Raw genomic sequence first — 15,384 nt, 5'->3', positions numbered from 1 at the left:
GCTCAGAGCTCTAGCCAATAAGCTCAGAGCTCTAGCTGATAAGCTACCTGGGTAACACCTTCTGGTGGATGTTTCCAGATGGAGGCAGCATCTCTTTTTGTTGTCCATACGAGTGGAGATGATGCGCTCTTCTCGATTACCTTGCCACACCATCGATGGAATTTGGGAATTAGTTTGGGGCCTCCCACCCTATATTCCATTGAGTTGCAGAGATTTCATTTCACCAGTATTAAAAAAGCAAAGGCAAATAACAGGCATTAAATTAAGATCATGCACTTTTGCCAAAGACCCTTCTACCCCCACCGGATCTCAGGGACTTCGGGTAAAGAATCCACCTGCAATGCAAGAGACACAGGAGACCTAGGTTCGATCCTTGGGTTGGGAAGATCCTCTAGAGGAGGAAATGGCAACCCACTCCGGTATTCTTGCCTGGAGAATTCCATGGACAGAGGAGCTTGGTGGGCTATAGCCCATGGAGTTGCAAAGAGTCGGTCGGACACAACTGAGCAACTACGCACACTAGTTAACACTACTAGATTTTTCTAAGCTGAAATGGAGCAGTCATTCTTACCTCCGGGTGCCGATGAGAACACAGCAAAATCCCAGGAAGGCACTGGTTCGTCCAGGTGCTCAGCTTAGAGGCAATGTGTGTGGGGTTGCCTGATAATACCCTACCTGAACTGTGTGTTCACCACCAGTTTGTGGGTTGCTCTATTTCTGATCCTTCACAGGACTTTTTTCTTCTTTTGCTGTTTTCTTGGCTACAGCTCCTCCTTGATGGTTTACTTTGCAGTCCTGTCATTTCACAAAATCCTACTCCTGAAAAAGGATTAGCAAAATTACACAGTGTTGCTGCTACTTAACATTCAGGAAATGCAGCATACACACACAAGTTACCAATCATACTTACCAGATGGTAACTGTATCTTTTCCACCAGAAAGTGAGCAGCAAACACTGAAACTCATCACTAGTACGGCATTTAAATTCACATCCATTTTTGATTTGACATCTTTAATGAGCTGGTATAATGAAAGACAGTATTTTATCCCTATATTGTTCGCTATTTATAATAGCTACAATAATGCAGACTTGATATTTTTTAAATTGTCATGAAAAAAAAATCTCACCATAACCTACAATTTTGATATATTCTGCATCTGAATATACTTTTTGCAATACTTTGGAGTTCTACATTCAGAATGGGCTAATAGAAATAGCACATGGCAGGAAGGATAAAAACTAGCAGCTGATGGTGGTGTCCATATATTTTTCTAGCACCACTGCTTAAGTTTAGTGATTACTTTTTGGTAGTTTATTTTAAAAACTTTAAGATCAACCAGTTCTCTCTTACTGGACTATATTATGAAGCAGCTGATGCCCAGGGGTGGAGTAAGTTCCTGACGTGATAACAGCAGAGCCAGAGAGCCCGGTTTTCTGAGTCCCAGGTCTAGATTTCAGCTCATTGAACATGCCCTAAAGATCTCTGAGTTTTGGCCTTAAGCTTGGGGTCAACAAATTAAATGGCAACTCTGGCTAGTTCGGTTTCAGTGCACTTAAGGAGTAAAGAGTGGTTGCTAATGGGCTGAATTGTGTCCCAATTCCATGGTGAAGTCCTAACCACTAGGACCTCAGATTGTGACTGTATTTTGAGAGAGGACCTTTCAAGAGGTGGTGGTTGTTTTGTCGCTAAGTCGTGTCCGACTCTTGTGACCCCATGGAGTGTAGCCTGCCAGGCTCCTCTGTCCATGGGATTCTCCAGGCAAGAATACTGGAGTGGGTTGCCATTTCCTTCTCCAGCAGATCTTCCTGACCCAGGGATCGAACCCAGGTCTCCTGCATTGCAGGCAGATTCTTTACCAACTGAGCTTTGAGGGAAGCCTCTTAGAGGTAGCTAAGGTAAAATGAGGTTTGTGAATTAATGGGCCCCAATTTAGTATGACAGGTTAGAACACAGGCAATACCACGTGAGGACACAGCAAGAAGGCGGCCATCTGCATGCCAAGGGAAGAGGCCTCAGAAGAAACCACCCCTGATGACATCTGGATTTTGGACTTACAGCCTCCAGAACTACAAAGAAATTCCCACTATTTAAGCCACACATTTCTGTGGCATTTTAAAAAATGGCAGCCCGAGCAAATACAGTGGTCCAGACCAAAGGAAAATGCAGAACTCACATTATGTTTTTGTTTGTAATAGAAACACTATGTTGTTAAGCAGGATTCATTTATCTTAAGGATACAGTGGTAGCTTATGGAACCAGAGCAGAATGCAGCAGGCCTCAGAAATGCACTGGATCCAGGGCCTGGAGCACTGCCAAGATTCTGTTCTCATCTCTGCTTTTCATTGTGTATCTGCTTCAGTTTTGTTTTTTCTTTCTTAATTCATCCCAATTTCCAGTTCCTGGGAAGAGACTGACTGGCCCAGATTGAGTGAGGGACTCACCCTGTCTACAGTCATGCCGGAGGAGGCAGTCACAGGGCACACAGTGGCCATCAGAGCCCTCTGGAGACAGAGGAAGCATTCTCAGGAAAGCAGAACTCACCAGACCATGAAATAGGTTCTCTGTAGCATGGAGGGTCTGACCCACCTCAAGGGCTATAGGGAGGCTAATATGTGATGCTCAGTGTGCTGAAGTAGAACAGTTGATGTATTAACAGTTTGTACAAATAGCAAAATTAAGGCAAGAGCAGCCTGAGACCTCATTCAGACCAAGGACTGCTTGCATCCTGATGGCTGTTTCCCAACTGAGGATGAGACAGAAGGAAGAAATGCCAACAATGCTGATTAGCAGCCTGTCAAAGGATACGTACTCATCAGCTAGAAAAAGTTGACTGGTGATCAACTGGAATTCCAACATACAAATGGTGTGGAATATTTATAACCTAAAAAATAATGTGCAATGAAACATAACAGAAAGCCAGACTGGTCTCTGATTTCATACCTACTTGGGAGCCTAAATCATTACTCTCTGAAAGGAAGAGGGGAAAAGATTAAGTAACGTTTTTTGTTCTAGAGAAGAGGGTAACATGGAAAATACAAGAATACATTTTCAATTAAATCAGAATGAGTCAATAACGGTTCCCAGCCTGCATTAGCATGGGAAAAGGCGTCCTCACCACCGTCGCGGCACCCTGCTCTCGCTCACATTACCTCGTCTTCTCCCAGCTGGCACCCAGGCCTAAAGCCCCTGCTTAGCTCCATCTCCTCTGTAACACCCTCCCTGACTGACCATATCATTTGGCATTTTATTTTTCTTAAACTGTTTGTGGACACTGTGTTCTCCACCGCCCCACCCAGGACTAAACCTCCTTAGGGTGAAGGCCCATATGATATTCCCCAATTTGTCTTAAAGGGTCTCATACACCTTTCACGAACATTTATTGTGTGACTAGTTGCCACCAGCCGAACCGAAAATGGTCAGAAATCTGCTTGCCGGGCTCAAGTAATCTTAGAATAAACAGAGAAGAGAAACATCCAGGTATAGTCCTTTTAAGATAAAAACTTTATTTTACAATCATATAAAGCAGCTTTACATTAAGCACAAACAATCCATTTACTTTGTATAGAAACAAAATACCTTTCCATCTGCAAAAAATCAAGTTTTGCTGTATATAAAACTAACATGTGCACATTGTGCTTAAACTGCAAAGTCTGTACAGCTTTACAAAGGACTACCCTTCAGAAGGGCATCCAGTAAACACTTTATTGCATATTTAACATATGGTCTATAACCCACATGTACAATGGAGAAACAAGAAAAACAATCACAAGGAGGATGAAAATAGCAGCTTTCAGTGAAACTTTTGCACACCTATAAAGAAAAAGGACTGCCACATCGGAAGAGTTGTGCTTGTGTGTCATTTCTTGTATTTGCTCACGTACACTGGATGGTTTTTGGATGAAGCCTTTATGTACAGTAACTCTGAAAGGGTCAAACTTGACCTTTATCTGGAAACTTTTGGCTGGTTTTATAACTGAAGTGGCAATAGATTTAATTAAACATCAAAGCTAACTCAAGATAAGTATAAACAACTAATACCCATAATCTTGGAACAAGGAAAAATTTAAAGAATTTAAAAAAAAACAAACTGCAAAATACCTTCCCCATTTTCTCTAATCTCAGACTAAACATTTTGCATGATTTAAAACCCTAGAAAACTCCATGTGTGTTTCGGAACAAAAACGACGGATGGTCTTGGGCAGTGTTTCCCCACATATGTCCCTCAGATCATTTGCCTCAGAATTACCTGAATGCGTATTTTAAAAATTCAGACTACCATGCTTCACTGGCAGATTTACTGGATATCTGGAATCTGTATTTCAGTAAGCTCCCAGGTGATTCTGAGGCATTCTAAAGTTTGAGAACTACTGGTTTGTATTGCCAGGGATGCTACAGGTTCAACTCACCCTCTTTGAAAATCCTGGGATCACAGGAAAAATCGAGTTGGTGTTGCAACATGGAAGGCAGTATGAGACCAACAGCAAAGAAATTGCAATGCCATTTCTAGATCAAAATGTCTTTCTATTTTCAGTGAGAAAATACAGCCACATTGTTAAGGCACTGGGATTTGTCACAGAAGCAGTACCACACTGTTTTCACTGATCCCCTCAATCTGAAGTAGCAGTATGCAAACAGAAGGCAGAAGTCTGGACTGCTCTAAATAATAACAAATACAATGGCATAAAAAGGATTTCCAGACTGGAGGAAGTTTATTTTTGAGCAGTGAAAATAAAATAAAAAAAGGAGTCTAGATATTCTTATTGAGACATCTAATGTATGAAGACTACAAAGGTCAACAGCTAGGGGGAACTGTTGTGGCAAAATTGACGTGTGGTCATTTCAACTGGGAGTTTCAACTTACTTTTCCATGGCCAGTTTCCATGGGCTTCCCTGGTGGCTCAGATGGTAAAGACTCTGCCTGCAATGTAGGAGACCCAGGTTCGGTCCCTGGGTTGGGAAGTTCCCCTGGAGCCAGGGAATGGCTACTCACTCTAGTGTTCTTGCCTCGAGAATTCCATGGACAGAGAAGCCTGGCAGGCTACAGTCTATGAGGTCACAAAGAGTTGGACACGACTTAGTGACTAACAGTTTCATGTCAGTTGTAGGTCTTCGTTCCGGCTGCTGATACAACATATATGTTGCACAAAGGCATGTATGCATTTTGCCATTTCTGAGTGGTGTTGGTAGGCTGAGTCCAGGCAAGATACAGTGGGCAGGCAGGTGCCCACCTCGCTCTTGATGTGCATTTCATATAGGTCACACACACACTGCACTGCGTGTGTCAGACTCAGTCCTCTGAAAGTACCAGATCTCGTATTTCCAATCTGTATAAGTTATTGTATTGATTTAATGTACTGTCATACACTAAAACAGAGACAGCAAAATCAACCTCCCTCAGTTCTGACCTAATGCCTAAGTCCTAGAGCAGACACTGCCCAGGGTGTGAGGGCTATGATGCCTATTTATGTGAGGTATGTGGGATATAAAACCAAAATAACGGTCTGATTACACATGTACAGCTAATATAGAGCTGAAATAATTTAAAATTAAAAACTGCAAAGAAAAAACACCAGAAAAGTTTGGAAAGCTTACACAAAAACTATGTATTTTGTGTACATCAATGGTTTAGAAAGCTGTAGACCAAGAATGATCTAAGTAGGAAAAAAAATCTGCTACAATCCTTATAATATCTGACCTAATATTTTTCCTTAAAGGGGAAAAGAATCTAGAAAAGGCAGTGGTAGTGGGCTTATTAAAGTTACTACCTCCTCATCAAATCTAGGTTTATAGTAAAATTTCCCAAATGTCCCCAAAATGTCCCCCCAAAATAGACAAAACTCTCGAGTGTAGTCTGAAATGAAATACAAAATTTGAGATAGTGGCAAAAAGAAACCACCACAATGGGGGTACAGGAGGGGTATACTGATTATCAAATCTTTACTGATTGTAGATCGTTTCATAAAACAGATAACACTTTTGTTCTGTTTCATAATTTCTTGTGCAGTCAACAAGTTTCATTTTAGTTGTGCTTACATTATATAACTGTGAAGCCTGAACACTGGTTGTGTTTTTAATTTACACACTTCAAGCAAACCATAAATTCAAAATATTCTCCATATATAACAACTTGAACAAATACAACAAATGCTCATCCACCCCTAAGAAATTAATTTATAGAAAAGAAAGATCATTTTTAAAGTTGCACACAGTCCACTATTCAGGCTACAAGTACATATTTACTGTATTTTAGCACATTATTTTTTAAAGTCTGCTTTCAACATAAACATAAATAACCACATTTTAAAAGAGCCCCATACTAAGTTTTCAGACAAGTGCTGGACAGCTGGCCATCAAGAGCTACTTACCATTGTCTTTCCCAAATTGAGAGAACTGGACTATCTGTGGAACTGAACAGGGTGATAAGCGAGGCCAAGTTAAATATCTTCATTCAGCCCACTGACTAAACACTTTTCTGCTGTAAATGCCATCGACATTCTAAACACTAAACCCATGGAATGCAATTATCTCAGAAGACTGGTTTTAAGGATCATTTATCACTTTGATGTAATTCACAAAAACCTAGTATACAACCTTTTAAAATGTGCCTATGCTCTGCTGACATAGAGCCTCTAGTTTCTGTGTACAGCAGAGGCTGACGTAGGATTTTGGTTCTGAGCTCTAGTTGTGCTTTGCCCGGCTGCCTTTAAGGTAGCTCTTCCACCTCTTGACAAATTCTTTGAAGATTGGGGACTCATCAATGGTGCTAAGCAGCTGCAGTTGATTGATGTGGGTGGTGTGATAGTCCCAGCGGGCCAGGTTGGGGGCAATGCCAAGCATGAAGTGCCGGAGGTCGTAGATGGTTCCTGAGCCAGTGTCGTATAAGGGGAGCATGGCTTTAAGGGATTCCATGCCACGCTCATACAAGGACCTCGCTTCTTTCCCGAGTTTTTCCCCTGCAGTTTCTTTTAAGTCATACAGCCCAATTAAAGAATACATAAAGCCATTTAAAACAAAAGAGCTAGGTGTAGTTGGATATTCTTCATACCAGTCATGTTTATTCATAAACACAGCCTTGACTCCATGCTGCTCTGACAGAAACTTGTAAGGGGCTGTTGCCCTTAAAGCTGAATTGAGGAATATATGGTCTTTTGTTAAGAGATAGGCCCTGACTAATGTAGAAATGGCTTGCCCTTGGGCCATGGCGGAGTACCACCCTGGCTCTAAAGACTTGAAGCCTTCCCCTAACTTACGGGTCACCATAATCGGCCAGCCGCCTTTCTCATCCTGGTTCCTCACCAGCCAGTCACTGGCAGCGAAGAAGGCAGCCATGTGGGCTGTGGTAGAGATGGTAATGTTGTCAAGGAAGCCCTTCCCTTTCGCAATCAACCTAACCACCTTCTTGGGCATTATTCTTGTTGGCTTGACAGCTTTTGTGTTGGAAAGACCCACTCCTTTCCTGAGGTCAGTGACCAGGTCCCGGGTAACCGTGCTCCATGATGTTCTGGGCCCGATGCCATAGTATATGTCTCTTTCTTTAAAAGCAATTAGCTGGGTATTTGAGACATAATGTACAGTGAAGAGCTGATTCTTTTCTGTCGTCTCCAGAACCACAGACACACTTCCATTTGTTAAGAACTTGAGGTCAAATGAAATAATAAAATCTTTTGTGTTCCCCAGTTGCAAGGATACACCTTCACTGGTTTCTGTAGGGGAAAAAATATACCAAAAAATACTGGTTAGAATAGAAGGTCTCTCTCTGTATTTAAAAGTTACTTGCAATTCATCCTTGATAACCACTGACCATACAAAATTAATACATCAATATTTTATATGTTGGATTAGTATTTTTTTAATTTTTATTTTTACTAAGTTAACCATAAAGAAATGGCAGAATTGTTGAGTCCACGATGGCTTGTGAGCATCAGACCAAAGCTCTTTTACCTTTTGGCCTGTCTAGTTTACATTAGCAGGGTTAATGGCCTTAGCAGAAATACTGTGGTCAAACTGCCTTTTCTAGATCAAAACTGGTTGATCAATAATCAATGACTGTCTAATATACCTATTCTACAAAAAGAAAAAAAAATAGCCAAAAGCTGGTTCAACACATAGTATTACAAGAAAGAGGCTAGAAGAGAAGAATGGTTAGATATGAATTGATGGATCAGACAATTATGGAAGTTGTATGGAGAATGAGAACATCTTAGACTTAAACATCAAATGATGTTTTGAGTGACTTTTTGAAAACCAATTTCAAAAAAAATTTTTTTTTGGCTATGCTGTATGCTTGTGGGATCGTAGTTCCCCCATCAGCAACTGAACCCAGCCCCTCACAGTAGAAGCATGGAGTCCTAAACACTGGACTTCCAGGGAATTCCCCCCAAATTTTTTATTTAATTAATATTTGGTAAGTATTTACTGTGTTCTAAGTGCTTTACACATTAATTCATTTAGCCATTATAACAATTACAAGAGTAGTGCCATTATTATTACTCTTTATGGATGATGAACAGAGACAGAAAAGTTAAGTATCTTGCCTAAGGTACAAAAAGTTGAACCCAGGTTGCTTAGTCTGGCTCTATAAAGTACATGCTCTTAATCACCCATCGTTGTTGCAGATGATAGGTTTGTTTTCAGATATTCACTGGAATTGTAAATAAAACTTCTGGAAATAAGCAATGGGCTCCTATAGTCAACAAAGTGAGGAATACTGGGGGAGACGGAGGGGAAAGCATAGGTTTTGGAGTTAAACAAACATAGTTTGAATTATTAACTCCACCACTTACTAGCTTTGAGATGTTCAACAAGATACATCTTTGAGCCTTGGTTTCTTCATGTGTTAAGTAGAGATAATATTACTTTGCAAGGAAACTGTGAGGATTAAAAAGAAAAAGGATAGTGGCTTGGAACATAGTAAAAAACGATGATGATAATTCTGAAGCCAAAGGGTTCAGAGACTGAAAAAATAGTAAGAGCTGTTCTATTTGGCAAATAGTCAAACAGGAAATTTCTCTTGCATATCTATAGTATGAAGACAGCTGACTCTCGGAAAGTTGACTTCTACGAATAAAAGAAACTGAGCATATTAAAACCAAACAGTAGCAGCAGCAGGAAGAAGAAATCGAACAACAAAATGTTTCTTCTTCCTGTTGCTGCTACTGTTTGCTTATAATATGCTCAGTTTCTTTTACTGTTCTAAATAGAACAGAATTCAAGGGATGGTTCTAAAAAGCTTCTCAGCCCTTGAGGAGATCAAGATGAGGGCTGCTGTTTTCCACCCTAATCCAGACTACACTATTCATCAGTGTAAAAATAAGACCTCTAGATGCACCCAAAATCAAAAGTCCTTTTCAGTCTAAGCATTTCCTGCTACAAGCCATAAGCTAAATATTCTTAAACATCTCCATGTACTTTCTCACCCAGCCAAGCTTGTTGTTTTACAATAGGCAAAGATGCTCTGTGTACTAGAATATCACAGAATGCTACAGGATAAAAGAAGTTTTAGTCACAGAATACAAAACTAAAGGTCACTCATTATTTGCACTGCGTTAAACACTCATAAATCCATTACTTAAGGCCATCTAGAAGGAGTAGATTTGTATTGTGGCTTTCAAGGTCTGTGAATTACACAGCCATCAATAAAGGGCAAGGAGAGAATACAGAAAAGGTCTTTTAACCTTTTCTCTCTTTTTATTTACCAACTGGCAAGGCTGGTGCGAGGAAGGATGAGTTCTGCTCTTGACAACATTTCTCCACAGAAAACTAAGCCTGAGGTGCTAACTAAAATTATTCCATTGTCTTTTTAACTAATGAACTCATTAATTCTCATGGATATTGATTAGTGGAGAGAAATACATTACATCCCAATTAATGAGACTGTCTTAGTAAAAGGGGAAATGTTGCATAAAGTTAATTTGATTTTATAAAAGATTTTATTAATGAAATGGCTTTATATGAAGTTTGAAACAATCTAGCACATTAACAAAATTCCACATAGGAAGCAGGCCTGGTTGGTGATGCTATATTAACTTGAAAAAATAAAAAGCTACTGGTAAAAAATAGGCAAAGGAAAGGATGGCTCTCCCTAGAAAGAAAAATTTCTACTTTAATGCAAAATAGTTTGAAAATTAAAGGATGAATACTATGCTTAAATATTAAACTGAGGAACTTCATTCCTGTGGGATATAGATCTCTGGAAGGAGAAAGCCCTCATGCAGTAACCTGGTTCTTGTGGCCTGGCTCTTCACACAGTAAATATTCCTTATATAACCTCGAACTTTTTAGCTGATCCTTTTTTAGATTTCATTTGGGTGACACTATTTGTGTCTTTATATATGTAATATCAAGGCATCTACTAATGTGATTTTTACAACCATAAAAACCATTTTAAGGGAGTATCAGGTGCCATAAATCAACATAAAATTAGCAAACACACATAAAGCAGGACTTACCTGGAGCAATGAACTGTTTAACATTGGTGAATCTTGACTTATCAGCCACACTAGCCATAAAGCAGCCCTTGGGCACAGTCCAGTCATTGGGCTTGCTGTTTTTGTCCCTGTCTTCTGCTGTTTCATATACCTCTATATGAGGGGGTTTTTCAGTTAGATTCTTGCTGTAGTGACTTAACCCATACTGTGCAATCTGGATTGGGTAGAAATAGCCTTGAGGTCCCCACTGTGTAGATAAAGGTACACCTATAAAATAGAAAAACAAAATAAATAACTATCTCCAGACATTCATAATCCTATTCTGAATACCACTTCTCACTGTTTTACTTCACAGGGTTATCCAGTAACTTTAAAGCTTCCTTATTACACTGTTTTCATAATTACTAAAAATAGTACCAAATTAACCAGAAATGAAAACCAAAATTAAATGTTTATTCATTCTCACTCATTATTTGTTGACAGATGACAATGCATTGTTGTAAATTATCTTTTAAGGACTGATTTTTAATGAGTGCTACTCTTGCTCATAGCTATAGATGTCATTTTTCATAATTCTATTTCATCATTCAAGTTCTATACAATTTAAACACATATATTGATAGTTAACAATTACCTGTTTTATTCTAGAGTATTAAACCTGAAATTTTCTTAACATCTGTACTTAACAGTCAAGTTAATTATCTTTCCCTCCAATGTCAAGATTTGGTCTAGCAACTATATCATCAGATGGTTAAAGTATTTGCTTAAGAAGCCAGCTATGATAGGCAACTTAAAGTATAAACAATTTGCAATTCTTTCTCATATCCCTCATGTCAAAATGTAATTCCTGAGAATAAGGAGTACTTTTTTTTAAAAAAATGAATTATGGTTGTATATTTAACCATGGATTTTTAAAAAAAATACATTTATTTTTATTTATTTGGCTGTCCAAGGTCTTAGCTGCAGCATGTGGAATCTAGTTCCCCTACCAGGGATTGAACCCAGGCCCCCTGCATTGGGAGTACAGAGTCTTAACCACTGGACCACAAAGGAAATCCCTTAACCATAGATTTTTGATAAATTCATTAATGGATTACCTCTTGTAAAGTTCTAAGTAAAACTTTCAAATGTTTGGTATGAGTATTTACTTTAGTAATTGCTTACATGGGAAATACAGTAATACCACTGTACAGAACATTTTATTATTGCATCACGGTGTACGTGTTGAGAGATAACTCCTATTTGGAGTCCTAAATTACGTTAACAAGCAACAGATGGGTACAGCAGAAACCAGGAACTTATAAAACCATATGCGTTTTGGTGTCGTTTCAAAATAGTTTAAGGAATTGGGTTTAAGAAACTAGGCTGCAGTTAAGCTTTTTAACTTCAATATTCTTTCTCCAAGGGTAGATTTCTTTTTTCAAAAGATTTTCACTGAGTAAAAGGAAGGTTTATACTATCTTATTATATGGGTAATAACTATGATAATGTGCAATTGGCCTAAGAAGTGATAGACCAATCAATGGAACAGAACAGTAGGCCAGAAACATACTCTAGTTTTAAAATATTTTAGTATAATGATAAAGATTGTATCATTGATCAGCAGGGGAAAGAAGATTCAGTAAATGTTAGGGGGGAAAACATCTAAAATTAGACCTTGGCTTTGTACCATTTGCCAAAATATAAATCAGCTTAGAGGGACTAAAATATTAAATGTAAAAATACAAAGCCATAAAACTATTAGAGAAAATAAAGATTAATAGCGATTTTCTAAGCATAAAAGTAGTAATTTTTAAAAAATTTCTTAGTAAATAGAACTAAAAATTTCTAAAACTAACAAACCATAAGTAAAATGAAAAGACAGTCAAATTAAAGAAAATATCTTTAACAAATGTGACAAGACGCTACTACCCTTGCTATATATATATAAAAGGTCTCACAATATATTTTTCCAAAAAACAACACTAGTCACAATGAAAAGAGAGGGGAAAGAAAATCAAGGCCATTCTATAGCAGTTAAAAGGATATGAAAAAGATACCTGACCTCACTAATTGCTACAGAATGCAAATTATGAGATCCCTTTGTAAGTGACAGATTAAAAAACAATGTTTCATGATGGCAGGAGTGAGATTATTCCATACATTTTTACAGAATGTCCTGATTATGAGTATTAGTGCTTAAAATGTTCAATAAATATTCAATAACAAGAGGAAATAATCCTGTTGGGAAAAAAATACAAAATCTACTACAGAGCATGACTCTAAACTGTTTAAAAAAATGTATATATACAACAACAACAAAAAGGTTGGGAAAAACATCAAAATATTAACAGTGGTTATCGATGATTTTCACTTTTTCTTTAGCACCTAAGGCACCTAGTAAGCTTACACATTTTTAAAAAGCTACTGGGGGAAAAAGGTTTGGCAATGGATAACTTTCAAGTTTCTAACAAACTATTACCCTCTTGAACACTGCACAATAAATATCATTACAACTATGTTAAAACATATACCTAGGTATAAAGACCTTCTGAGAATATACAAAAATGGTAATCATTATCTTGAGTGGTAAGAATCTATATGAATTTGACCCCTTCCTTCTACCAAACATTCTGTAAAGATATTACAAAAATTAAAATATTAAGATATGAAAATTACTTTTTATAACAAAATCAGGAAAATGAAATAAAACTCAAACCAAGCAATCTTAAAATACATTATGTTCTTTCCTTTGATTAAATTATATACTTTAAAGTCAAATTCAGTTTGGCTTTCTGATCAATTCTAGGTTTGAAATATAAATTCCAAAACATCCATAAGGAACCCTCAGTGCTCCAAATTTTAAAGACAAGGAAAGACAATATAGACAGCAGACTGTAGGAGTTCCAATACAGGTTCAGAGAAAATGGTACTATGTATTATCTTGTTCTGAGAACTTTAACCCTTCAACCAGAGATGATACCTGGCTAATCTGATAACAAGATGGCACTGGTACATTGATGGGTTCGCTGGATGGTCTGTCTCCCTTTCCCATCTCCTCTCATAGGATAATAACTGTATATTTTAATGCAAAATTTCTGGAGATGCTGCCTTGACTTTGATAATTTTAGTTTCCAGGGCAGGTTAATGGCATAATCCTATTTAATCAGGTATGATCTTATTGGAGCCCTTAAATCACCATCTAGAAGGCTGTACAAGGTTTAGGTTTAACCTGTTCCTCCATGCTAAGTCGGAGTGGTGATAGGTCTCTTGATAATAAACTGTGTAAGTACTTGCTATGTAATTAACACTTACAGTCACTTATTTCTCAACACAATCTGGATAGGAAAATGCAGTGGAGTAGACGGATACCAACCTTCAACCCCACTTATGCACTTGACTCTGTCTCGGACTTCCACATTGTAGCCTTCAAAGGACATAAACACACCATCAGGGTGATAAGGGGCTCTCTGTGCATAGACTTTGGAATAGCTATGAGAGAATTCAAACCGATCATAGCCATCATACTGAACCACCTTTCCGTAAACGTCAAAATATTTCTCTACCCAGGTGAATGGAAGAAAGACTTCATTCCCCTCTCGTCTCCCTTTAATTGTGTGTTCATCATTTATGAGGCAGTCAATTTCTTCATATTTGAGCCCTAACACCTTGCCTCCCCCATTATTATTGAAGCCCCCAACAACAGGGGGCGCTTTCTGCTGTTCCTGAGGGAAGGCCTCCTCAGACTGCTTGGCCACGTGGTTCACATAGTTGTCGCTCTCAGACGCTGCCGCCTTTTTTTCTAAGGCATCCACTCTGAAGCCACTACTCAAGTGCCGTGGAACCTGGATCGCTTTGTCACTGGAACACTTATTCCACAAAAGTACTGTGACCAAAGTGAAGAGTGCGCAGATGATAATCAGAGTCTTATAGTTGACCCGAGCTGCCAAGCAACGCATATTCAGACCATACCTATGGAGGCAAGAAGAAAAATTCACACAAAGATGTACTACTGACATTTCACAGGATAAGGCTTACTTTTTTATACTGAACCAGGGCAGTTTTATTAACTGCATGTAATCTGATCACACTTAAAATTACTAACTCAAACTTTTCAGCAGAGACAAAGAAAAGGAAGAGATGCTTCCCCCTCTTAAGATGCTCAGTTAGCACGATCCTCTAAAGCAAAGATTCCCAAACTTTCTCTGTTTGTGCCTCCAAGCCCCTATGTCAAAACAAATACCTTCCATTTATGAAATAGGTGGCTCTAACAACTTAATACATGCTTTTGTCCTAACAACTGAGTAGCTGTTTGAAAAAATATAACAGGTCTTGTCAAGGTAAACACTGACATCCATGGTGCCAAATCCAACAATGCTCATTCTGTGTTACCTCTCAGGAGCATAAAATAGTAAATGGCTCTTTCCTTTCTGAAACACTTTATTTCCTGACTTCCAGGGCACCATTCTTTCTTGGTTCTCCTTATACCCTACTAGATGCTCCTCCTAGTCATCTTCGATCATTCCTTCTCATCTCCCTGAATCTTAATGTTGAAATGTCTTAGGGTCCAAGTCCTCAGACCTCTTCTTTATCTCTATTCACTCCCAGGTGATCTCACTCATGAATCACATGGTGTTACATACAATTTATATGCTGACTTTCCCCCAACTTCTATCTCCAGGCCAGATCTTTCTTCAGAACTGCAGGCATACATGTGTATGTGCCAATCTAAGTAACTGACATCTTTATTTGGAAGTCAAATGGATTTCTGAAACATAACATTCAACATTTATTCCCTAAGCTTTCCCCTCAACCTTTTGTTTTACTGGTCAGACCAGAAATACTGAGTCCTTTCTTGTTCACCCCAAACCCAGCCAGTCAGGAAATCCTGTTGGCCCCACCTTTAAATTATATCCAGATTCTAATCATTCTCACCACCTCCACTGTTAACACCATACCAGAGCCACCGCCACCTT

At 38.6% G+C, this 15,384-nt stretch overlaps 1 protein-coding gene and 1 non-coding gene across 4 annotated transcripts in view; both read right to left on the bottom strand.

The window, feature by feature from the left end:
- Nucleotides 1–3,485: 3,485 nt before the first annotated feature.
- Nucleotides 3,486–15,384, bottom strand: part of GLCE (glucuronic acid epimerase) — a 117,215-nt gene continuing 105,316 nt past the window's right edge. Inside the window, exons 2-5 of one of the 3 annotated variants that reach the window (XM_055536836.1) lie at nt 13,785–14,380; nt 10,451–10,696; nt 7,692–7,705; nt 7,146–7,336 (exon numbers count right to left, since the gene is read on the bottom strand). In XM_055536836.1, the coding sequence (XP_055392811.1) occupies nt 7,295–7,336; nt 7,692–7,705; nt 10,451–10,696; nt 13,785–14,367 (885 nt within the window). In that variant the 5' untranslated portion in view covers nt 14,368–14,380 and the 3' untranslated portion in view covers nt 7,146–7,294. Of the gene's footprint in view, nt 7,706–10,450; nt 10,697–13,784; nt 14,381–15,384 lie in introns of all 3 variants that reach the window. The other 2 variants (XM_055536833.1, XM_055536835.1) reach the window with 2 other exon arrangements.
- TRNAG-CCC (transfer RNA glycine (anticodon CCC)) lies at nt 11,410–11,482 on the bottom strand. Its single transcript has one exon. It is a non-coding gene; the product is annotated as a tRNA-Gly (tRNA).

This window comes from Bubalus kerabau, chromosome 10 (genome assembly GCF_029407905.1).
Source record: "Bubalus kerabau isolate K-KA32 ecotype Philippines breed swamp buffalo chromosome 10, PCC_UOA_SB_1v2, whole genome shotgun sequence".
Taxonomy (NCBI): domain Eukaryota; kingdom Metazoa; phylum Chordata; class Mammalia; order Artiodactyla; family Bovidae; genus Bubalus; species Bubalus kerabau.
Note: the sequence above shows the minus strand (reverse complement) of the source record. Positions and strands in the feature narration are given on the sequence as shown.